The 26,736-nt window shown below is 37.0% G+C and overlaps 1 protein-coding gene and 1 long non-coding RNA gene across 2 annotated transcripts; both read left to right on the plus strand.

Annotated features, from left to right (window-relative positions):
* Positions 1 to 348: 348 nt before the first annotated feature.
* On the plus strand, positions 349 to 4,731 carry LOC123664645. The gene is made up of 2 exons (XM_045599163.1): positions 349 to 2,764; positions 2,879 to 4,731. Exons 1-2 carry the CDS (start codon positions 349 to 351, stop codon positions 4,729 to 4,731), a joined length of 4,269 nt encoding a protein of 1,422 aa, XP_045455119.1.
* A 2,355-nt stretch (positions 4,732 to 7,086) lies between these two features.
* LOC123664709 lies at positions 7,087 to 26,173 on the plus strand. Its single transcript, XR_006744873.1, has 3 exons — positions 7,087 to 7,099; positions 12,160 to 12,162; positions 26,055 to 26,173. It is a non-coding gene; the product is annotated as an uncharacterized LOC123664709 (long non-coding RNA).
* The last annotated feature ends 563 nt before the right edge of the window (positions 26,174 to 26,736 follow it).

Genomic DNA, 26,736 nt, shown 5'->3' on the forward strand with positions numbered 1-26,736 from the left:
AAATTTGTAAGGGATGTTATGCCCAGGTATGATGGTAATCCAAAAATACTTAATTATTATATAAGAGAGGTAGAAAATATACTGTGCATGCTCGATGCACCTGTTAGAGTAAGTCCGCCACTTATCTCTCTCATTAAAAGTAGGCTAAGCGGAACCGCGATAGATGCCATGGCCTACGAAGAGTCACTCGATACGTGGAATAGTATTAAAGCAGCATTGTACGAACCAAGTCGTACATTTGCGAATTACATTGCGAGAAAAAACTGACTTTTCGTGAAGTGAACTGTGGACATTAGATTACAGACTATTTTTTATCGAAGAATTTTTAGCATATCAATTTAAGTAAACATGGAAGATCTTCTATCAACACAGCAGCAGTTGGTTGGAGCTATTGAGCAGCTCTACAGCAATTTCAAGAAAGATGGGCCGGAACGCAAGACCGGTGATTACATCAGGAGGAGACTTGAAACGCTAGATAAGTATTGGGAGGAATTTCAAAACAACCACCTTAAATTATGTGGCTATAGTGACAAGTCACATGATTATTTTGTGACCGAGCAATTCGACACAACTAGGGAGCGCTACGAGCATGTCAGGTCCGTCATCGTGAATTATCAACCACGTGACGCCAAACTGAGCACTCCGCTGCTGCGGCCGGCGACTGCACTGGCTGGCGCTGGGCCGCCGCAGCCGCCCACGCGCGCCTCGTCGACGGCAGCAAGGACGGACAGCGCGCACGAGTCTGAAGCACATCAGGTAACTTTCAGGGCACAGGGCGTCAATAGCAGGACAGATGAGTTGCTAAGAAAGCAAGCGAGCAACTTCAGGGCGCTTCAGAGAAAGGTAGCTAGTATTAACTTAGATACGGAGTTAGATAAATGGGAGTTTGACGATTTATTAAAAACGTTACAATCCCGATGGTCGGCTATAGATACTTTACATCTTGAAATAGATAGTGAACTAGAGGGGAAAAATCAGGAATACGATGCGGCTTTCTATCATTATGAAAGATTGTACGAAGACATGAAAAGGGCTATTAATAGGAAAATGAGGTCTATGTGTCATAGGGAGAAATCAACTCCGCAGATGGAATTGCCTATTTTTAGCGGAAGCTTCCAGCAGTGGACATCGTTCAAGGATCTTTTCACTGAAACTATCCACACAAACGCATCTTTATCATACGCGCAAAAGATGCAGTTTTTAAAGGGTAAGCTCCGAGGAGAAGCCGAGCGTTTAGTTCAACATTTACAAATAAGCTCAGATAATTACGTTACCTGCTGGGAGATACTCAATAATGGATATAACAATAAAAAGCTTATTTTTACGTCACACATCAATACTTTAATGAATATTTCAGTGTCGCAACAACCGTCGTTCGGACATATCAAGAAAATCCACGATACGTCACTGGAGTCGCTAAATGCGATAAAAAACCTGGGTGTAGACATAAGTTCATGGGACCCTTTATTAGTACATATTTTAAGCCAAAAACTAGATTCCGATACTTACAACGAATACATATCATCGTTAAAACAACCAAAGGAATTACCTATTTTAAAAGATTTTCTAAATTACCTAGAAACGAAATTTACGGCTCTTGAGACTTCACGGAAAAAGCAAGAAAACCCGACAGCGAAGTCTAGTTTCAAAAATACATATTATAATAATTCACCAACAGAAAATCGCTTAAATTACAAGAAACCCACATACTTTACACAATCAAAGGTTTCAAGTAACAGAGTTCAAAAACCTGCACATACGGCAAAATTACCGTGTCACTTTTGTTCAAATCGCGAACATGGCTTATATTATTGCACAAAGTTTCTAGAGTTGCCTAATCATATGAAACGAAAATTTATTATAGACAAAAATTTATGCAAAAATTGTCTTTATGATCACGAAGGCAAAAATTGTTATTCTGAATCGCGTTGTCGAGAATGCGATGGTAATCATAATACAATTTTGCATGACGTATTTTGCAATAAACTATATACGTCGAAAAATACAGAGTCGAAGATTTCGAAATCGGACGTGGGTAATACACATGTTTCGGTAAATTGCAAAGACCCTGAAATCCTGTTGGCAACAGCCATGGTACAGGTTCAAGCTCGGGACGGTACATACCATAACATTCGAGCCTTACTAGATCAGGGGTCTGAGACTACTCTCATATCAGAGAGAATAGCTCACATTTTAGGTTTACCACGCAAACATTGCAAGGGAACTATAACTGGAATAGGTGAAAAGGAGAGCAATTGTAAGGGGATTATTAAAATCAAGTGTAGGTCTAATCAAGAAGACTTTTCTTTCGAAACAGATGCGTATATCATGAGAACTTTAATAAAGAATCTGCCCTCCTACAGCTTTCCTAAACCAGAGTGGCCTGCATTAGAAAATTTGCCTTTAGCGGATCCTTACTTCAATATGAGAAGACCGGTAGACCTTTTACTTGGAGTAGATGTTTTTAGTAACTTACTATTAGACGGAATTTATAAGGCGGGGCCCACTCTACCGATGGCTCAAAAAACGCGTTTAGGTTGGATTTTGAGTGGCTGCGTAAAAAAGAGTTTTAAATGTAACATAATTGTACATAACATCGACGATATCTGTCAATTTTGGCAATCAGAAAATATCTCAGAGCCATCTACTATATCACTTGCCGACCAGCAGGTCATTGATTTTTATAATAAAACTACTATACGTCAGTCGGATGGCAAGTATCAAGTGCGCCTCCCCCTTAAAAATGAAATAGAGAATAAATTAGGCCAGTCAAAGTCAAAGGCCATTGCACAGTTTAAACAGTTAGAAAGAAAGTTTGTTAAAAATATAAATATAGCACGAGAGTATAAATTATTTATAAACGAATACAAGCAATTAGGTCATATGATACACTCAAATAATTCCGATTCATCCGGTTTTTACCTACCGCACCATTGTGTTATTCGAGATGAATCAACCACAACTAAGTTACGGGTGGTTTTTAATGCTTCCGCGCCTTCCACTTCCGGTTTGAGCTTAAATGACTTGATGGAAAGAGGTCCTAATTTACAACAAGATCTACAGAGTCTTCTTATCAAGTGGAGACAGTTTAGATATGGGTTTACTGCGGATATTGAAAAAATGTTTAGAATGGTTTGGTTACATCCAGATGACCAAAAATATCAAAAGATCATTTGGAGAGAATCGCCGTTAGATAAAATGAATATTTTTCAATTAAAGACAGTGACATACGGCACCAAGGCCGCGCCGTTTCTGGCGATGATGACACTTCGACGTTTAGCTCAAGATGAGAGACAGAATTATCAAGAGAGTTCTGCGCCGAAAGTTATTGAATCATCATTTTACATGGACGATTTAGTCTACGGATGTCATTCTATCGAATCAGCAAAGCGTTTAATAAACGACATTGTTTCGATTTTAAAGTCAGGAGGGTTTAATTTACGAAAATGGAAGGCCAATAATCAAGATATACTCCCAAATAACTATAGCAATACAGAACAAATAAATTATGACTTTAAAAACACCGAGTCATCAAAAACGTTAGGCCTGAGTTGGGACCCACAGCAAGATCAATTTACATTTACCTCAAAATTAGACTTCATGACGAAAAACCCTACAAAACGTATTTTACTTTCAAATATATCAAAATTATTTGACCCACTGGGCTGGCTATCTCCAATTTCAACTAAAATAAAACTATTATTTCAACAAGTATGGCAACTGCAATTAAAATGGGATGAACCTTTACCGGAAAATATATTGAAAGAGTGGGAAAGTATGAAAATTGACTTAGAAAATATAAATAAATTTTATATGCCTAGGTGGTTAAGAACAACAAAGAACAATGTCATCGAACTCCACGGATTTTCAGATGCGTCAACAAAATGTTACGCCTGCGTTGTTTATTGCAAGGTAATGACACATGAACAGACATCGGTAACTATGATAGCAGGAAAATCAAGATTAGTTCCTGTAAATAATAAACTTACTTTACCGAAACTTGAGTTATGCGGTGCCTTATTACTCATAAAGTTAATGTCAAAAATAAAAAGTTGCCTTGAAACATACCAAATTAATTACTACTGCTGGGTTGATTCTATGGTAGTTTTAGGATGGATTAACGGTGTACCTGAGCGCTGGAAACCATTTGTGGCAAATAGAGTAAAGCAGATTATCGAAGTGGTACCGCCTAACAGCTGGAATTACGTTAAGTCGGAGGAGAACCCCGCAGACTGTGCTAGCCGTGGTTTAACAGCGTTACAATTAAGAGATCATAAATTATGGTGGAACGGGCCGACTTGGTTAAAAACGCATAAAACTAAAGATCAATTTAATACTAAAATAACATTTTTTACATGTCAAGAAGCCAAAAAAACTAAAAAAATCGTAGCAACTGTAATTCATAATCAATATGAAAATATCATAACATCATTACTTTATAAATTTAGCTCGTTAAGCAAGATCGCGAGAATATTAGCCTGGGTCTATAGATTTATTAATAATAAACGTGAAAACAAGAAACACTTAACGTTAAGTGAAATAAAGCAAGCCAACATAAAAATCATTCAACAGTGTCAGCAAGAATATTTTATTCAAGAATTACGTGATATACAGAAAGGAAATAATGTATCATCAAAAAGCAAGATTTGTATGCTCCACCCTATACTTGATGAGGATAAAATTTTAAGAGTGGGGGGACGTCTAAAACACGCGAATATTACCAGTAAATGAACAAAAATCAAATGTAAAACAAGATGACGTTAAGCAAGTATATCACGTTACCAAAACAAGCAAGAAAAATACCTATAGCTTTTCGAAATTGGTGCTTACAATTTTATTTTTTATAATGACATTTATATCAAGATCAGAAGGCTCGTTTAATATTGCGCCGCTTAGAAATAATCAAGGTTTGTACTTCGACAAGATAACAAAAATGTCTCTAATCAAAGACGAGTGGCGCCTAGTCGTCTACTACGACATGAATCCTTACTGGGAGGGGTCATTAACATTAAGCAAGTACTTAGATTATTTACAAAACATTTGTAATAGTGAACAAGAGCATTCACAATGTGCAGCGATCATGTTACAATTACATCACGGTTATGAACAATTAAATCATTATAATAATGTTATGATGAATAAGCATACTGTGCGCACGCGACGAGGAATAATAAACGGAGTAGGTAATTTAGCAAACTCTTTATTCGGAATTTTGGATAGTAATTTCGCTGAAAAATATGAGCAAGACATTCAACTCATCAAGCACAATCAAGAGCATCTCGCCGCACTCTGGAAGAACCAGACCTCAATTGTCGAAGCCGAGTTAAATGTATTGAAACGCACTGAGAACGTTATGAACAAGCAACACAAGCTCATCAACCAACGATTAAATCAAGTAGAACAACAATTATACGCCGTCAAAAAGGAAAGCTTTACAAATAACGACTTTATTCTCTCCGCAATAATAGCCAACAACATATTATCTCATCTCAAGGACATACAGAATATCCTATTAGACACTATGACTAACATTTATAACGGCCAGCTCAGCTTACACCTCCTGACACCTGATCAACTACGCCAAGAACTAAACACTATTTCAACTAAAATATCGAAAGACTTATCACTACCTTTTGAGAACATAAGTTTACCTAATATTTATCATTTATTAAAGGTAAAAGCTAGAATGTCAACAAACTACCTATTATTTGAAACTAAAATACCTCTAGTTCACCGAGATACCTACGAAATTCATAAAATCATCGCCGTACCACGTTTAGTAAATAATAATATTATGATTTATATAAAACCCGTATCTAGTTTCCTAGCTATTAATTTACAGAAAGAGTCTCTGTTGCCTATAACTGAAAGTGAATTAAAATCGTGTCTGCAGCAAGAGTCAGGCACTCTTTTATGTAAGACCAAGTCTCCGGTGTACACCCTGAAGGACGATGAAAGTCTTTGTGAAAGGGATGCAGCCACCGGAAGATGCAGAATTTATGAGGAACCGTGCCAATCACAGTGGCATGAATTAAATCAAGTGAATACTTACTTTTATTTTTATTGTAAACAACAGAACGTAAAAATACTATGCGACGATCCAGTTTCATCGTTACCGTTATTGTATTCTGGCTTATTGACAATAAATGACGGATGTATACTGAAGTTCAAGGACTTCACTGTGTATACTCATAAACAAGAAATGAGTACTTTGCACTTCAAAGCCGATATTATTGCTCCAAAGTTATCTCCGATAAACTACTTTTTTAATATATCGGTTCCAACCCTCGGTGCTACTAACGCAAGCGACAAAGACGACGTCAGCGAGCATTCGAAGCGGCTAATGCAGCTGCAGGAGCAGATCGAAGAGATGAAGCAGACTGTTCCGTTGTATGACAGCGTTAGCAGCCACGACATTCATCATTATACGGCAACCTACATCATCGTTGCCGTGGCTACCGTCGGGATAGCTATTTGGGGATCGCGCAAGATCCTCCGCAGGCGGTCGGCGCAGGCGGCGGCGGAGCGCACGGAGCTGCCGACGCTGGCCACCCCGCGGCCGGCGGCAGCTCGGCGGCGGCCGCCCTCCTCCACAACGGTTATTGACCAACAGTGTGTGTGGTGCGAGTGACGATAGTGTTAAATTTAATTCTATTTAGATAATTAGTTTTTATTTTCTTACTAACAAGTGTAGGTTAAGAACCAATTGGAATCACCTTGTATCATCATCTCATCACTACTAACTTTTCGGTGTGGGAGCATGTACGAACCAAGTCGTACATTTGCGAATCAGCGATTTTATTAAATAAATTGGTTGTCAATATAATAATTATTCTGTACGTTTTCGATCTATCAAGGCGATCGCGCGTGCTCGCACACCGGGTCATTTGATCATCATCAAGGATCAATAAATTAATTAATTTAATTAATTGTGATTCGGGTTTATTTCATATTAACAAGAAAAGTGTGTAGAGTCAAACAAGGACGCTACAAGCATTATTACGTAGGTTAGAAGAGCCGCGTAACGAGATTCAAGTAATGCAGGAGCTAACGCGTGTCCGTCGTAATAAAAATGAAGACGCGGAGGCTTTCGGCAAACGTCTTAGTGATATATTAGATAAGTTAAACTCAGTAGGTAGGCACAGTGATAAATCGTATGAGGAAAATATGGTAATCGACCAATACATCAATAACCTTAAATTTCATGTCTTGATCGGGGTGCGTATTTCACAACCTACGACCCTGGAGGTAGCGATAATAACAGCTAGACAAGAGGAGGCACGATTAGCGCATAGTAAATTTAATAATTTTCATTCACCTCCCATACAAGCCAAACCAAAAGAGATGCCAAAACAAGTAATATACCCAAACATAGGTTCTTCGATAATGTTGGACCACAGACAAGACCACAGTGGTTGGTGTGGTGGCAAATCCGTTCCTTGCGCGTGGAAAGCTTCACGGGCGCGCAAATCTTTGCAAGACAGAACTGGACCCTATACCTGGTCTTCACGCAAGAAGAGAAGAAGTTGCTGGTGGACCAGGGATACGGGAAAGGGGAGGGGTCGCGTGTCTTGACAATCCACGAGGCGCAGGGCCAGACGAGTGAGAGTGTCATCGTCATCCAGACGAGGAGTGGGAGGCTGCGAATACATGACAGCGTTTCGCACGCGATAGTCGCGGTGACTAGACACACCAAGGCCTGTGTCTACTACACCAAGGCCTGTGTCTACTACACCGACTACAGAGATAACGCGATCTGTCGTTTCGTCGGGAGGGCGGCGAAGGCTGCGGAAAAAAACATCCTCGAGCATAGTCTCAAGATATTCATAATAGAGACACCGCCGTCGTTGAGAGTATTCTCGAGATGTCAAAATAAAATTCGAATAGGTTGCTTTCCTTGGGAGGAGTAAGTTGGTGGTAATATAGATAATATTAAAAAATATATTTTTAAGAAAACTAAGATTAAGCTAGATATAAGTATAGTATTATAAGGAAATAATAATACAAAAAAATAAAAAAAATTAAAAAAAAAAAAAAAAACAAATTGTACCATACATTAGATTAAGAACCGGTCGGTGGACTCACGTCTCACGAACAGCGATGTTGCTGAGTAACGCCTACCTTGAAATAGAAAAAAATAAAAATAAAAATTGCACGTTTTTAGAACAAAAAAGGACATGGGTTCATAAGCCCGTGGATGTATAACACTTGTAAAAAAAAAAGACCACGGTGGTTACAGCCCACGTCACCGTGGAAAAACAAGCAAACTACAGGACCTTCATCGCAGGAGCCTAAGTGCTCTTCGCAACAGCCAACTTGACCCTTAATCCCGTAAATAATGAAAGATGCAGAGGATAGGTTGTTATTAGGTCGTAAGGATATACGTTATCAAACATACAAGAATCAGGTAGAAGCTAGTTTAAGTTTAATAAATAAGAAAATTATGTTTATAGCACCGTATTCAACTAGAGTTAGGCGAGGTATAATAAATGATTAGGATCTGTGGTTAAAGCAATTACAGGAAATTTAGACTACGAAGATGCGATTAAATTTGAAAATGAAATATCAAACTTACGAAATGCAGTTTATAAAATTCAAAATTCACAGAAACAATCTTTATTCTTAGCGGAAAATACAATTAAAGAATTTAGCAAACAAATACAAATTATTAAAGAAAATGAGGAAAAAGTAGTAAACCTGTTGAAAAATGCCACTATTAGTAATAATTTAGTAATTATACATATAACCTTTTTAGATTTATATATTCAAATAAATTTTAGTTTAGAGTTCCTATTACATAAGCTCTTAGTCCTAGAAGATGCAATGACTTTTGCTCAGATAGGTGTAATGTACCCAAATATAATAGCTCCACATAATTTAATAACTGAGATTCACAACATGCAAAAGTCAAATAGATTCAAAGCAGTAGATAGCATAAGCATCAAAAATATACATAGTATAGAAAAGTCAATTAGTGTAAAAGCTTATAGCACAGAGCACGCAACAACATTTATCCTGGAAATACACTCCGTTGATCCAAACATTTTTGACCTTCTCCATATCTATTCCATCCCAGATAAGCAAAATTTAACTATTATTTCCAAGTCCAAATACCTAGTACTGGGTAGCGAGGAGTAAGTACTCTTACCTAGAGGACAGCTGCTAGAAGATCACGCAAGACTATCTATATATATATATCTAAAGAGATCTATATGTGATAGCTTGTTATTAGCTTTTTTTTTATTCATATTCTGTATGAGTTATAGTTATAATAAGCTGTAAGCTATCCAAATAAAAAAAAAAAAAAAAAAAAAAAAAAAAAAAAAAAAAAAAAAAAAGACGCCCATCTCTGCGCGACGCTGAACACTCAACCCGTCGATAAATCTGGTGCCTGCGTTGTCATTTCAGCCTATTGCAGTCCACTGTTGGACATAGGCCTCCACAAGTTCGCGCCAAAATTGCGTGAACTCATATGTGTTTTCCTGCGTTATATCACTCATCAAACATCAAAAAGCAAACTGTACAAGAGCGATAATGAATCTTAAGCAACAGAAAATACAGAAAATAGAAGAAAACAAATGGCTGATAATTCTTCAACACGATGAAATTTTAAGAATTCATTGTGGTTCAAAAACAATATACAAAAGGATATCCAGTATTCAAATCACAAGCGTCGTCAGCATCACAAGTGACTGTCAGTTGGAAATATCAAATAAAATATTGAGAACAAATTCTGACGTCATAACAATAGATGAAATCATTCCATTACCAAGTCTTCCAATCATACCAGAAGAAAAGATACAGTGTACCTTGAGAGAATCCACGAGTTGATGGAACGTGCAGAAGACACGACATTTCAAACGAAGATGAAATTAATTGGCAAGTTATGATGGCTACCCCGAGTTTGCCTACCATCGGAATATACATCATCTGCGCTGGAATTATGAGCTGGAAATTATATCTATGGAGGCAACGCCGAAGTAAAACATACAAGACGGCAGAACCTACAGTCAGACAGAACAGTTGCAGCGAGGACGCTACAGGAAGCTGCAAAATGCGCTTCCAGCTTAAGGAGAGAGGAGTTACGCGACCCATCGACGCCACCGGCTCAAGTTGTAACAATGGCTACTGACCAAGCGTTTCCGTGAGACAATTCTAAAAGTGCATTTAGTTCATAAGTTTCGAATGTAATGTTTAAATTAATATCTAAGATTTTATTTTTGTGTTACCCACATTAGGAATTCTAAACATTTTTGAATATCATATCAAACATTGACCGCTCCAGCGGGGTTCGAACCCGCGTCTCCGACGTACCGTGTCGGCGCTCTAGCCAATTAAGCTATGGAACGAGACACCCGCTCGAGCGAAATTTTCGATATGATATTTTTAAATTACGGTTTAAGCGAACCGTGGCGCCGTCTATAGTGAGCTCTTTACAGAAACCCGTAACTATTCAAAGTTTCATATTACAATGAAAATCTTTGACAGGAGACGACGCCGTGCTATTTTTAATATCTAAGATTTTATTTTTGTGTTACCCACATTAGGAATTCTAAACATTTTTGAATATCATATCAAACATTGACCGCTCCAGCGGGGTTCGAACCCGCGTCTCCGACGTACCGTGTCGGCGCTCTAGCCAATTAAGCTATGGAACGAGACACCCGCTCGAGCGAAATTTTCGATATGATATTTTTAAATTACGGTTTAAGCGAACCGTGGCGCCGTCTATAGTGAGCTCTTTACAGAAACCCGTAACTATTCAAAGTTTCATATTACAATGAAAATCTTTGACAGGAGACGACGCCGTGCTATTTTTAATATCTAAGATTTTATTTTTGTGTTACCCACATTAGGAATTCTAAACATTTTTGAATATCATATCAAACATTGACCGCTCCAGCGGGGTTCGAACCCGCGTCTCCGACGTACCGTGTCGGCGCTCTAGCCAATTAAGCTATGGAACGAGACACCCGCTCGAGCGAAATTTTCGATATGATATTTTTAAATTACGGTTTAAGCGAACCGTGGCGCCGTCTATAGTGAGCTCTTTACAGAAACCCGTAACTATTCAAAGTTTCATATTACAATGAAAATCTTTGACAGGAGACGACGCCGTGCTATTTTTAATATCTAAGATTTTATTTTTGTGTTACCCACATTAGGAATTCTAAACATTTTTGAATATCATATCAAACATTGACCGCTCCAGCGGGGTTCGAACCCGCGTCTCCGACGTACCGTGTCGGCGCTCTAGCCAATTAAGCTATGGAACGAGACACCCGCTCGAGCGAAATTTTCGATATGATATTTTTAAATTACGGTTTAAGCGAACCGTGGCGCCGTCTATAGTGAGCTCTTTACAGAAACCCGTAACTATTCAAAGTTTCATATTACAATGAAAATCTTTGACAGGAGACGACGCCGTGCTATTTTTAATATCTAAGATTTTATTTTTGTGTTACCCACATTAGGAATTCTAAACATTTTTGAATATCATATCAAACATTGACCGCTCCAGCGGGGTTCGAACCCGCGTCTCCGACGTACCGTGTCGGCGCTCTAGCCAATTAAGCTATGGAACGAGACACCCGCTCGAGCGAAATTTTCGATATGATATTTTTAAATTACGGTTTAAGCGAACCGTGGCGCCGTCTATAGTGAGCTCTTTTTTTTGGCGCCACGGTTCGCTTAAACCGTAATTTAAAAATATCATATCGAAAATTTCGCTCGAGCGGGTGTCTCGTTCCATAGCTTAATTGGCTAGAGCGCCGACACGGTACGTCGGAGACGCGGGTTCGAACCCCGCTGGAGCGGTCAATGTTTGATATGATATTCAAAAATGTTTAGAATTCCTAATGTGGGTAACACAAAAATAAAATCTTAGATATTAAAAATAGCACGGCGTCGTCTCCTGTCAAAGATTTTCATTGTAATATGAAACTTTGAATAGTTACGGGTTTCTGTAAAGAGCTCACTATAGACGGCGCCACGGTTCGCTTAAACCGTAATTTAAAAATATCATATCGAAAATTTCGCTCGAGCGGGTGTCTCGTTCCATAGCTTAATTGGCTAGAGCGCCGACACGGTACGTCGGAGACGCGGGTTCGAACCCCGCTGGAGCGGTCAATGTTTGATATGATATTCAAAAATGTTTAGAATGTTTAAATTAATTATTATTTTAAAATCAGTCTTGTAGAACATTTGTTACTATAAACATCTTATAATTAATAAATAAATTTTTTTTTAAAGAAATTCGTTCGCCGTTATTTAACTCACGGCTGTACAAAAAAAGCTGACTTGAAAAATCTGCTGACAAATGTTATAAGACAAATTTCAAGGATTGGGTTGACAGTTGTTGCCATTCAGCCAGTGTAAAGCCTTAAAGATGACATTAAAGCCAAATATCTTAAAAACGAAAAACAACACAATACATTGGCTTTTGAGTTGGCTGATCTAAAAGTTTTACCACTGTTTGGCCACATTTACTTAAGGGGATGCGAAATAATTTTCTGTCAAAAATTTAAAATTTTTACAAAATGGTAAAACAAAATACGCCAAATGAGAGCACTTAGAAATGCTTTTAAAACTAGATGTTGGTGAAGATGAAATTAGACTCGTAAACAAATTGACTGAGACCCACATAATGAAAGAAAAATTACCTAAGATGAAAGTTAAATATGCTGCACAGGTGTTTAGCCAAAGAGTATCGTCAACAATGAGATTCCTTGCAAGTAAGTTTCAACTTGAGGTATTTATTTTTTCATTATCTGACTTCAAAACGATACCTGTACGTGACGAGCTCGGAGACTATACTTCGAGCCTTTTCACTGGCTCGAAGCGATGCTCGCAGAGGGGGTGAGGGACCTACTAAGAGCCCTTCAGCTTATTCCATTAACGTTCCGAAAATAACGTTCTGGACGTTTGTTAGGTTGGTAAGGTGAAGCGAGCGGGGATCCTATAAAAGGATCGTCGGCTTACGGCGTATTTTCGCCTTTTCGGATCTTTTCGGAACACTATAGTGAACCTCGATATGAAAAGATCATTTTCTATAAGTTAAGAACAGTGAACAGTTTTAACGGGCTAAATTCAAAATTAGCTTACAAACACTGACTCCCAAAGAACAAAAAAATCTATTCATCCAATCCATTAATTTTTTTCTTTATTTTAGAGCACAAAATTCTTCCAGCTGATTGCGAAGAAACTTCAGACTTTCTCCTTATAATGGATAAATTGTTGGACTCTTTTAATGGTCACTCTTACCAAGTGATGCAAAAATGTACAAAGGATGCTTGAAGAACAATTCTCCTCACTTTGGGTTGTGGAATGAATTTTTGCCCATTTTCCAATCAATGGAATTCATAAAAGTTAATTAAAAAAAATGGCACAAAAATACAATTGGAGAAAGTGCCTTCCCTTGAGAATTGGGTTCATAATATGGAAACTTTAAAGAAATGTGCGAATACTTAAATAAAAAACATAATGTAACAAGTTTATTAACAAGAAAGGCGACGGGCGAAAATGGGCCTGAACTTTATGGTCCGTTACATCATTGAAATATTTATTAATATTCGTTTCAAGTTTTTTCATTCCAAATGCCAAAACGATTCGTTATTTTACCATGGGATAGTAAATTGATTAATAAATTGAAACACTTTTGTTTTCCTGTGCCCTTGTACTTTTTTCTGTCCAATAGGGACACTTTAAATGTTGCTAGGTGAGAAAAACGAATTATTGGATTACCAATTCGTTTTTTTTTTTGTCTTTATTTTTAAGGTTTTTTATTATGTACTTATGTTGCATAATAAGAGTATGCAATGCCATCGTGATTTGCAATGGGTATAATGGTTTTCTCAAAAAAAAAAAAAGATTTTAATTATAAAAAAAGATTACTTTTATTTTTTAATGTGGCAATCGAAAGCGTAAAAAATTAAGTCGGGTGTCAGTCAAGTGGCAAAGTCATTCGCTCGTTTTGCTCTCAGCTTGCGGCCGTAAATATTTTTGTGTTTTGTGCATTTCGTTTGATCTTTTGGTTTTTATTTCACGACTTTCGCTACGTTTAAAGGATTCTGACGATTATTGCTGTAACACACGACTCACGCTTTTCTCACAACGGATTTTGTTAACTTGCCTTCTCGACGACCTCAGCTTGTTTCTTGGATTTCGAATACACACAAATAAATTAATACAATGAGTGCACAACATCATTGTATAAATTGCGGTATAGCCACTTGGCGCAGTACTACTATAGGAATGCATCAACTGCAAGATGACGGCATTCTTTCAGTTATACAGCAATGGATTGCACCCCACGTGGTAAGTTAAGTTTATCGCTTCGTCACTGTTAAATTACTTTGTAATATGAATAAAACTTGTGAATGTGTCTTTCGATTGTTTGAAATGAAACACGAAAGACTTTATTGAAGTGATTTTCTATTTACCACAACTATTTTCTGCTGGTTAAAAAAAACTTAGTCTTCATTAACAATATATTTTAAACTACTGTACTTAAGTTTTATGCAAACTGGCTGAGGATCCTTCTAACAAATCTTGATTGTGCCAAGGCATGCATCTACTTGATGTCACTGCTTTTTTTCGACTTGTTCAAAAGTTAAATCTTCATAGTCTAATTGAATAATAGGTACTAATCAATGTTGTCTTTTTTAGGTTAACGACTCTCATCACATCTGCCAAGCCTGCAGGAATTTAGCAGTTATTGCCATGGGCATTAATGAATCATCTCCACATGTAACAACTGGACATCGTCAAGTATGCATCAACTGTGGTCGTTCAGTATTACGGGCACGATCACATGTACTGCGTACTGACACTGAACGAGAGAAAATGATTCGAACGGTTATTCGTGAATGGATTATACCTCGTAGTGTAAGTATTGTTTTTGTATGTTTATTTATTATATTCCCTAGTAAGTTAAAAGAGGTAGTGCGGTAGCTTTTTGCCAATGTTATAGCAATTTAGTGTAAATGACTAGTACTTAACTCAGTACCCAGCAGTGAGATTTAGACCAAAAACATACTTTATATCTCACTATACTTAATCTGGTTATAGTATCAGGTGTTCAATTCATAGCTATAAAATGACTTAGATATGAATACTGTTTCAGATTCCACATGGCAGAGCTCTTATATGTCACAGTTGCTGGGTGAGAGCCGATAGAGATGCTCATCATTTTGTTGGTTCACCATCTGGATCCTCAGCGTCACAAGTGGAAATAAGTCAACAGGGTGAAACTTCTTCATCTACTCTAACACCCCATGAATATATATCTCAAACCACTTGGTCAACCCGTCAGCCCCCATCCCCATCTACCAGCACAAGCCATGAATCTCTTCATGAGCCTCCGTCTCAATCTGCTCAAAGACAGAGAGATATGATAGTTTTACCGGACTACATTAGGGCTGTCGAAACAGAGTCACGTTGTTTTGTGGAAGGGTGTCAAAGGTCAGAAAGAAGTAGAATTCCTGATAGCACAAGAAAAATGTTATTAAATTCTTTAAACTTCTATGTTCCAAAAACAACAGATTATGCAATCTGCATAATAATACACAATCTTGGGATTTTCTAGCAGGGGCTTTAGAAAATTATGTTAATGTGTTTACAGCATTTCATATTCAGGATATGCTTCTACTGAAAGGCCTTCCAAGTGCTGCGCTCAATTTTTCGGACATTTTAAGTATGGTAGACCACTCGGTCCACCACTGGATAGGTCTTACAAAAGATCAATTCCAAAGTATTTTAAATGAAGTACCCCAATTGTGTCGCAAACCTTCAGGGCGCATTGGATTGACTGCTTATTTAATGAAATTGAGAACTGGTGATTCTAATAAAAGAATCTCAGAATTATTTAATATTCCCAAAAGAACTCTAGATGGTTATGTGTCTGAAGCTCGAGACCTTTTATATGATTATTTTGTGCCGATGCATTTGGGTCTTAACCACATAAACCGGCAACAAATAGTAGAAAGAACATTATTAATACCCCAGGGCTTATTTGGAACTGTGGATGGCGAAAATAAGCCTGTCATAATTATTGACGGAACGTACTGTTATGTTCAAAAAAGTTCGAATTATTTTTATCAAAAAAGTACTTATAGTTTACATAAATATGACAATTTAGTAAAACCCTTCATGATTGTTTGTACAGATGGTCATATTATTGATGTGATGGGCCCCTATCCGGCAACGACATCTGATGCAGATATAATTAATCAAGAATTTCGTGACCCTAATTCAATGTTACGCCAATATTTTACATCAGATGATGCCTTTATATTGGATAGGGGCTTCAGAGATGCCTTGCCCTTGTTAAACGAATGTGGTTACAGAACGTATGTCCCACCAACATTACAGGAGGGTGAATGGCAGCATTCCACTATTGAAGCGAATAAGTCGAGGGCAGTCACCATATGTAGATGGGTTGTAGAAGTGGTTAATGGCTGGTTTAAGAGACTTTAAATTGCTACGGCAAGATTATTTTAATACTGCCTCCAGGCACTTGATGAAAGATTTTAAGGTGGCTGCGTCTCTTCTTAATACTTTTCGCCCTCCTATTAGAAACCGTGATGATGCTGGGGAGATATTACAGATTATTAACGATAATATGTTCAAAGAAAATGATTTAGGAGATTATGTTAATCAAAATAATGTGAATAGACGCAGAGCTGATTTTATTAGAATGAATGTATATAATCATAATCTCAATGATTTTCCCCAGCTCACATATAGTGATTTAATTAAAATATCTTTGGGGACATACCAGATCAAACAAGCCAGGTCCTATTACGGAGAGCACATCAGGCATGATGGGCGATATGAAGTCGAAGTGTGTCGAGAAACAGACAGCAACCTACAGAGAGAATTGTCAACACCCAGTACTTGTTGGTTATTAAGAGGGCGAATAAAGTCCCGGCATATAAGTGCAAAAACGTACTTTGTATACATATTAGTTGACAATTCTCGCAGAGGAAGGGATGCCATCCGAGCTTATTACTGCAATTGTGTTGTAGGGAGACGAACAGTAGGTTGCTGTTGCCATGTTATGTCCGCAATATGGTACCTAGGCTGGGCAAGACATCAAGAAAACCTAATACCACCTGCACAATTTTTAAATAACATTCTATTGATTTATGATGATGATTAAATAAATGTTAAAATAATTAACCATTTTTTATTTAACTCTCCCCTTTATTATTGACAAATGAAAAATAACAAATACATAGATTCAGTTGTAATAAACATGCTTTATCATTGAACCGTAGGTGTCCATAGTCGTGTAATTGTACATTAAATAACACAAGTACTGAGTGACTATAACGATTTGAGGTTTTTTTACTAAACAAAGTAATCTTATAACTCTTTTCTCCCATGGAGGATTTATGCAAAATGTTCTGTATTTGATAAAGGACTATAGTTTCTATAGAATAACACTAAAATCATCAATGTAACGTTCAGGCCCAACTTTCTATGGACGTTCGCCCGCCTCCTTTAAACCAAGACCCTCTAGATTTTTTTTTTTTTGCAACATTGGAGTAATGGAATTCGAAATGTAAATCCAACATGCGTACAGTTCATTAATGCGTTTAAAACATTACACGTCAATAATTTGAATTCGCCACACTCTTTGGGTGCTAACTGTGAACAAGACGATAATAGTGCATTACAATCGTTAAAATTTTTACTTCCTAGAAAACAGGAGCCTCCCATAATTTCACAATCATATGACATTGATATTAATGGACGAAATAAAAAATAATTACTCAAAGATACATGGAGAATCAAAAAAATATGTACCTAGATATGTTATTAAAAAATGTAAAACTTAACATTATAAATAATGAAGTAGACGTAAATTTTTTTATTTACGAAATTGATTATACGAAAAAATCTTTATTTCACCCTAGTCAAAAAATTGTAAGTCTATTACACGAAATGTATTATATGATTGTGGCTTGTTTACGTGAGGCTCCTGAATCAGATTGTCTAATAGAGAAAATAAGATTTTTTATAGATTACATCTTGTGAATAGCGTAAAGGCTCATTAATTGATTATATTAGTAATCTAGCAATAAATATAATAATTCACAGTTGTTGTTAAAATGTAAATAGAATTATAGATGAAAAAATAACGTCCTTTGACGAGACTGATCCAATTAAAGTTCAGACATTTGATTATTGTAAAACTGACAAACACAAAAAATAAATATTAATAGGTAAATCATGCAAGTCTTTCTTTGTAAAAATATGTCAAATAATATTGTTAAACGACAAATTGATTAAATATGATGAATTAGTAGTTTTTCAATTATCACAAAATCCTTAAATAAAATATAATATTATTAGATTAATGCCATCTATGGAGCCAATGAGAAACTAGTGGCCGAGGCCCGTAAACTTTTCTTGTAAATCTTTGAGTTGCTTAGTTAGCTAGCTAGTTTAAGTGTATTATTATCTATGGTGTCCACTAACCGAGTTGATGGTGCTTCTATTTTGTCACAGAGCAACCTCCTATAATACCTGCCTCCTTAAACGCGACGGGAGATCTTTAGGTCTTTACTTTCTTGTTAATTCCGTCAATATGCATGTCCTACCCTTGCAACCTACCCACTCCCTACCCAATTGTGCTTCATCCCTCCTAGATCTTATTCTTGTTTCTACCTGACCATGTTGAAAAGCATGGTCAATGCTCAGCCAACGCATTCTCCTACCATGATCTCATATTTCTTTTATATAAATTAAGACCCCCCTAGAGCAAAGTCAAGGATCCTTCTGCAGCGTAATTTTGGTGGCATGGATTTGAACAGACTTCGTGAGGATGCTGCCGGGATTGAATGGTCGATGGTATTTAACGCGTCTGGGGTTGATGAAAAAATATCATATTTCAATTCCCTTCTCATCCAGTTATCTGATATTCACGCCCCTATACGCGCTTTTCGTATTAAGCATCTTCCTGTTCCTTGGCTGACCGACGAAATCAAAGCTTTGCAGAAACAGGGCTAAAGCGAGGTACAGGTCCTGTGATTGAATAAGCAACAATAAATTGTATGAGCATTTCTTTTTTTTAAATATGGCAACTGCACAGGAAAGTCTATGTGCCGTCAAAATGTCATTATACTCTTTAGGTCAGACTTAATAAAGATATCGAAGTCATAAGTACGTTTCTTTTAGCTGCGACTAAAATAAATTCAATTCAATTTGTCCAAATTGATTAAAATATAGCGGCGATTGTATTCATAACATCGCGCAACCACAGGTCCGATCCGAATTAAAAACCAGTGATAGTTGTATCTATCACTGGTATATAAAATGGATTAATTTTCTATATATATGACGAATACATTTCTGGGGGTTTTCTTTTTTCATTAAAAAAGAAATTCTTGTACGAGTATATTTTTGCATTGTTAATCTAGCCAGTTCCAAATTGATTTGTAAAATCATTTTCGTGTGAATGGTAACTGATAGAAGGAAAAGTGTAATTAACCGATAAAATTTTTAAAGGAATGTGTTACGATCTCAAATGTGGTACATGATCGTGTAGGTTTATTGTCGTCACTTAAAGTTCTGCTAGATTGAATGGGTGTTGATGACTGTGAAATGATGTGAATGATGATTTCACATTGTTAATTTTCAAAGTTGATAAATCTAAGCTTCATTTCACTACTATGACTAAGGTGAACTACATCAGGTGGACTTATATAGGGGAGACCAGCCTAAAAAGGGTACCCCGCCTAAAGCGGGTAAGCGGTTTAAATTTCGCGCATTTCGTATTTTTTTCAACCTGTGCGCGTCGAATGACAGCCCAGGCACCGACCAATCACAGGCAGTGCAGTGGTAAACACAGGTCACGCGGTTGCAAGGTAATTTTTAATTAAAGATTTTTGCTGTGTTTAGTAAAATTTTTGAAGAATTTTGATGCCTGATTTGTGCGTTTTTCTTTTGTTAGGTACAATCATTAGTTCGGCTATATTATTCTGACGTGTTTGAAGTTTGTTCTAAGTGAAGTGAATGGTGAGCTGTTGTTGTGGTTTTTAGGTTATCAATGTGCAAATCGAAAGTATGCCTTTGGGCATACTGGGGGATTATATGCCATCAACCGTGACTGATCGACCAGAAATCACTCACGATCCAGATGTCAATGAATAGCGACAAACTGTTGATGTGACCAATGCCTCAAACGCCAATATTATGGAAGTTGAACGGCGTCAATCAAATGACTCAGATCGCACTATGTCACCATGTCTTCTGGAAAATTGGGTTGGACGTTTTAATAGTAAGACTCCAGAACCCACGTTAGATGATCAAGAAATTCAAACACCGAAATCCACGGAGGATGATCAACAAGTTGTTCAATATACAATGGGCAATGTGACTCCTGATAAACAACATAATAAAAATGAAGATATTCTACATTCGACGCCGCTTGATATCCGACCAATACCAAAAATAGTCCCAAACAAAACTAGTCGTAAAAGAAAAGTACAAAGAGCCGAAATACTTACTAGCACCCCCATAAAGGAAGAACAAAGAAAGAAGAGCGAAAACGCAAAAAATTAACAAAACACGTAACAAAGAATCTAAAAAAGGATAAACCTTCGACAAGTATGAAGAGACAGAAAAAGAAGACAAAAAGAGGACCAAAAAAAATTATTTAAACGAATACCGATGCCTAATATGTAGCGAACTTTATGAAAGTCCACCTACAGAAGACTGGATAGAATGTCGTGATTGTGAAATGTGGGCCCATGAAGCCTGCACCTCATACTCGGGTAGAGGTTCATACTACTGTGACTTGTGTCAAGAGTAGGATGATATCAAGAAAAATAATGTTTATAAGAGGCTGATTTTAGATTGTGATAATAATTATAAGACAAATATTGCCATTTTATGTTCTCGTTGGTTGTATGTTGATTAATGTCATTATTTATTTATTTATTTATTTATGTTTATTGCTAATTACCCGTTTTGCCCAAAAGCCTTACCCGCTTTAGGCACCCCCCCAGGGCAAATCGGGTTTTTCGAATATTTTTGTTTTTCAGTATTTTTTTTATAATTAGAAGATATTTTTATAATTTTGAGACTGAATCATGAAAGCTCTATAGGGAAAGAATTATGATAATAGAAATAAAAGAGATCCTGGTTTCTTTATCATGGTACCAAACTAGGGATATCCTCTTTCCAACAAAAAAAGAATTATCAAAATCGGTACATCCAGTAGAAAGTTATGTGGTATTATACAACGTAGGTCAACGAAAAAAGCGTCAAGTAAAAACGCATTATTAGATATAACTCGAAAAGTAGTTGTTAGATCTCAAATAAATTTAAATGGGACCAATTGGCACACACCACCTTTCGATTAAAACAAAATTTGTCGAAATCGGTCTACCCGGTCAAAAGTTCTGATGTAACGTAACATACATAAAAAAAAAAATACAGTCGAATTGAGAACCTCCTCCTTTTTTGGAAGTCGGTTAAAAATATGTTTAAAACCTACTTTTTTTTTCATCAAACCTTAGCTTACCCGTTTTGGGCTTATCTCCCCTACGCTTGATTACCTTGTACATGAGATAAAAAAACTTACGGGACAAAAACAGTGTGGGTTAGTGTTGGTTTGGTGCCCTCGACTAATTTCCTTCTATTGTTCGTCAACACTTGAAAGTCAGAGGTATTGAAATGATCTGCTAGGCAATTCTCTAAGCGACATATTGAGGCTGTACTCGTCGCTGTGATCACGGATGTCACAGCCGTCACATCGTTCGCTGTGGTCAAGGCGTTATTTTTCGTATTCTCTAAGCCAGGGATGCACAGACCGCGGCCCGCCGGTCGAATACTGGTGGCCCGCCGACAGCAAAAATAAAACTCTCGTACATTCGATAAAAGTAATTTGAATCTCGCGCGCGCGCTCTTAAGTGTGCTTATCGGTGCGCCGTGCATTGTTAGAGCAAGCGAGATAGCAATAGTCCCGAATTTCGCTGATTGCTCGCGTAATAACGAAGTAACGTAAATACACGAAGCTTCCAGAGTCGGTTTCGAGATTTCTCCAGACAGTTTTCGACTCTATACGCGCGGTATAAAAGCCACGCTAACCGCAGCGACCGACAGTTCGGTTTTAATTTGAGTGAAGTGTCAATAGTTCTAGTGTAGATTTTAATTTTTAACTCGACTAGCCGGTGTACAATTGTGTGGTGAAATCGTAAGTAAAACTCTGTTATTAATAAGTGTTTCCCTACCTATTTAATCAATTATTTTTGGTAATTTAAAAAAGGATGGGTAATTTAAGTAGGTACTGTAATTGTTTTTAGGTGCTGTGTTAATCCTAGCCAGGATTAGAACGCAACATGGACAAGCCAGGGCCTAGTAAAAAACGTAAGGTTAAAGATGAAAATCGGCAGTTTCAAGAAATTTGGACTGAGAAATACTTTTTTGTATGGTCGCATAACAAAGTCGTTTGTTTAATTTGCAAAAATTCTGTTGCGATTGCAAAGGAATATAATGTAAAAAGGCACTATGAAACGCAGCATCCTACTTTTACCAAGTTTACAGGCGAATTAAGAAAGCAAAAAATGTTATCTTTAAAACGGGAGCTTATTGGTCAGCAAGCTATGTTTACAAAACCCATTCAAGATTTAGAAACAGCTACAGAAGTTAGTTATGAAATTTCTCGAATGATAGCAAAGCGAAGTCGCCCCTTCAATGATGGGGATTTTGTAAAAGAATGCATAGAAATTGCCGCTAAGAAAATGTGCCCAGAAGCAGCAAAAAAGTTTGAGAAAATTCAACTGAATCGTATGACTATCCAAAGACGAATTATGTCTTTGTCAGATAATATTGCGGAACAATTAAATGAAAAAACTAAGATCATTGAATTTTTTTTCATTAGCAGTCGACGAATCTACTGATATTAGTTCCACAGCTCAACTTCTCCTATTCATACGAGGTGTTACTCAAGATTTTGAAGTCTTAGAAGAGTTATTAGGAATGTGTTCATTGAAAGGTCAAACCAGAGGAGTTGATATACTCAATGTACTTTTGGATGAGTGTTCAAAAACTAATTTGGACTTATCAAAATTATCGGGAGTTGCGACTGACGGTGCTCCTTCGATGATTGGTGTCAATTCTGGGCTAGTTACTTTGCTGAAAAGCATCTGCAAGAAAAAAACATAAACGCTGAAGATCTCATGCAGTTTCACTGCATTATACACCAAGAAGCCCTCTGTTCTAAAAAAATTGAATTTCAAAATGTCATGAAAGTGGTAGTTTCGACTGTAAATTTCATAAAATCACGAGGACTCAATCACAGGCAATTCAAACAATTTCTTGATGACATCGAAAACGAATATGGAGATTTACTGTATTATACAGAAGTAAGGTGGCTAAGTCGTGGATTGACACTGGAACGATTTCTAAATTTAATAGAAGAAATTGGAATATTTCTGGCGGAAAAGCAAAGGGATGTCCCGGAACTTAAAAATCCTGATTGGTTGTGTGATTTGGCTTTTTTAGTTGACATTACAAATCATTTGAATGTCTTGAACACACGGCTTCAAGGCAAAAATCAACTGATATCCCAGCTCTACGCTCATGTATCATCCTTTCAATGCAAGCTGACACTTTTCAGATCGCAATTGAATTCTGGAAATTACAATCATTTTCCGAATTATAAGAAAATGGCTGAAAAATTCAACAAAACTGCGATTAATTTCAGTTATGTAGAAAAGCTAGATATTTTGATTCAATCTTTTCAAGACAGATTTTCGGAGTTTAAAAAAGTGAAACCTCTGTTGGACATATTCAGCAATCCTTTCACGATTTCAGTTGAAAATGCGCCAGAGTCAATGCAGTTAGAAATTATCGACATTCAAAACGACCAAGATTTACGCAACAAATTCAACGAAGGAGACTTGCTGAACTTTTACCGCTGCATTGATAAAAATACGTACAAAGAGTTGCGCATAAACGCTCTGAAATGTGCCAGCTTATTTGGTTCTACCTATATATGTGAACAAACCTTTTCAATACTAAATAATAATAAAACAAAAAATCGAAACCGCCTTGCAAATGAAAGTTTGGAAGCAGTTTTACGTGTTGCTACAAGTAAATTTGAGCCAAATATAAAAAAAATTGTAAGCACTATGCAGTGCCACGCTTCAAATTAATAAATTCTTTTTCAATTTTAATACATATTTATCAATTCTTTATTGTCTTTAATTACCTATACTTCTGGCGGCCCGCCATCAGTTCATAATTTGCCCGAGTGGCCCTTAGGGTCCGTTCACACAGACCGGCTCGGAGAGGAGAGCAGATTTTTATCACGTTGGAAACAGTGTTTTGAGTGATTGTAGTAAAGTTTATTTTTGCATTTGCACCTTTTTTGTCATTAAAAATGCCTGAACGCGCTTCGTGTGAAGTAATAAAAGGAGCCGACCGGCTCCGCTTGCGTGCTCTTTCTCGCTCGCGCAGCCGATCGGCTCTGATTGCGTGCTCTTTCTCGCTTGCGCAGCCTGTCGGCTCCGATTGCGTGCTCTTTCTCGCTCGCGCAGCCGATGGGCTCCGATTGCGTGCTCTTTCTCTATCGCGTAGCCGATCGGCTCCGATTGCGTGCCCGCTGCGGCCGCGCCGACCGCCATTTTGATAGCAACATTTGAACGTAATAGTTGTGCGTACTTGTACGAAAAGATGAATGATGAAAAATTAATAATACTCGTGTCAAAATATGAGTGTTTATTTGACATAACCAAGCCATCATATAGCGATCGGATAATGAAAGACAATGCATGGGAGGAAATTAGCAAATGTCTCGGAATAAGTGGTAAGTAAGGTTTTCATTGTTTTACACCTACCCCCAGATACTCAAACGAATTTTAAAGCAAGGGCTTCTTAAACTCGTGCTGCGACGTGTTAGATTCAAAGTCAAAATAGGAATAACATGAGTTTAAATGCGCCCTTACTTTAAAAACTCGTTTGAGTATCTGATCGTTAGAATATACTTATGTAGTAGACAATTTTTATTAAATATAACTTAAGAAACTCGCGTAGCCACTTGATCTTGCCAATCTAAAGCACCACTTGATGAAAAATAATCCTTAAATTTATTCCTTGTGGTTAGAACTGCGTCGCTATTAGAACTGTTTTCATTATTATTGTCTGTTATTGCTGTTAATAAATTTATATTGCTGTGAAATTCATTCTCTTGTCCTGGCGTCCGATTTTCTATTAAAAAATTATGTAAACATGTAGTTGCTAATATAATTAAATCACAGTACTTCGGCTGAATTTTCATTCGTTTTTGATAAATTTCAAATCTTTGAGTTAGCATTCCAAATGCACATTCTACGACTTTTCTTGCCCTGCTTAAACGCAGATTAAATACTTTTTTTGATAATTCTGTTCTTGCTTGTTCTCTTGGATACGGCCGCAATATATTATTGCTCAAAGGAAATGCCTCGTCTCCTATAAAAACATGTGGTAAGCTTTCAGTGGTACTAGGTAGAGGTTTATTTGGGGGCAGCTTTAACTTATTGGTGTTGAGTTTTTTCCAAAATTTTGAATTCTGTAAAATTCCGCCGTCGCTATTTTTACCATATGATCCGACATCAACAATTAAAAAACTGTATTTCGCGTCGACCACAGCTAGTAACACTGTACTGAAAAAGTTTTTATAATTATAGTATAAGCTTCCACTATTATCTGGTGCCTGTATATTGACATGCTTTCCGTCTATAGCGCCCAAACAGTTAGGAAAATTCCAAATATTAAAGAAATCACGTGAAACCTTTTCCCACATTTCTTCATCTGGCATCTGCATAACTATGGGCATCAAAACATCACAAATTACTCTGATTGTCTCATGAATAATTGAATGAACTGTAGAAATTCCCATTCGAAAATTAAATGACAAGTTTTTGAAACTGCAACCAGTGATGAGGAATCTGTAAAAATAAAACAAACACACAAAATAGAAATATAAGACTGCCGTACCAAAACGAACTATAAAATAAAAAAGAGTTATGTTATTAATTTTTCATTTCTGTTCTTTCCAGTGACGCAGTGCCAGGATCGTTGGAAGAAACTGCGAGATAACTTCAGAAAAGCCTATTATAACCGAAAAGGCAAGAGTGGCGATGGTGCAACTACGTCCAAATTGATAAAATTTGAAAAAGAACTTTCTTTTATAATACCATTTTTTCGCAATCGAAACCAAATATCTAATGTAACATTATCATCGGATGATTCAGAGCCTGGCACACCAATACCACCACCATCGACATCATCTAAACGTTCTGACCATTCTGAAGTTGAATCGCTTGCAAGTACTTCTGGCTCGAAAAAGAGACCACGCTTAAGCAAAGATGTTGCTACGGTTTTCGAAGAGTATCTTGAAGAAAAAAGAAATACTACACCCCGTGACAAGGCATTACGTAATTTTTTTTTGTCTATGTCAGATACAGTGGAAACATTCCCAAAAGAAGTCCAAGCACGAATTAAAAGGCGCGTGTTTAACATTGTTAATGAAGCTGAATTAAGTCTGTATGAAAATAGTACAGATTTCTTTGTCTATAAATTCACCGCCATCGACTAATCAATCTACTTACCTAGTGTCAAACGAAACCTATATTCCTCAAAACTATCCAGATCAGACTACTTACGGGTACAATACCAGCACACAAAATACAAAATAATAAACAATCAAAAACAATAATAATTATAATAATAATAATTAAA

Source organism: Melitaea cinxia, chromosome 22 (genome assembly GCF_905220565.1).
Source record: "Melitaea cinxia chromosome 22, ilMelCinx1.1, whole genome shotgun sequence".
NCBI classification, from domain to species: domain Eukaryota; kingdom Metazoa; phylum Arthropoda; class Insecta; order Lepidoptera; family Nymphalidae; genus Melitaea; species Melitaea cinxia.

Coding starts and splice junctions, on each gene's coding strand:
- LOC123664645 (XM_045599163.1), top strand. CDS start 349: ATGGAAGATCTTCTATCAACACAGCAGCAGTTGGTTGGAGCTATTGAG. Junction 2,765..2,878: donor TGAAATAGAGAATAAATTAG/GCCAGTCAAAGT, acceptor ACAAGCAATTAG/GTCATATGATACACTCAAAT.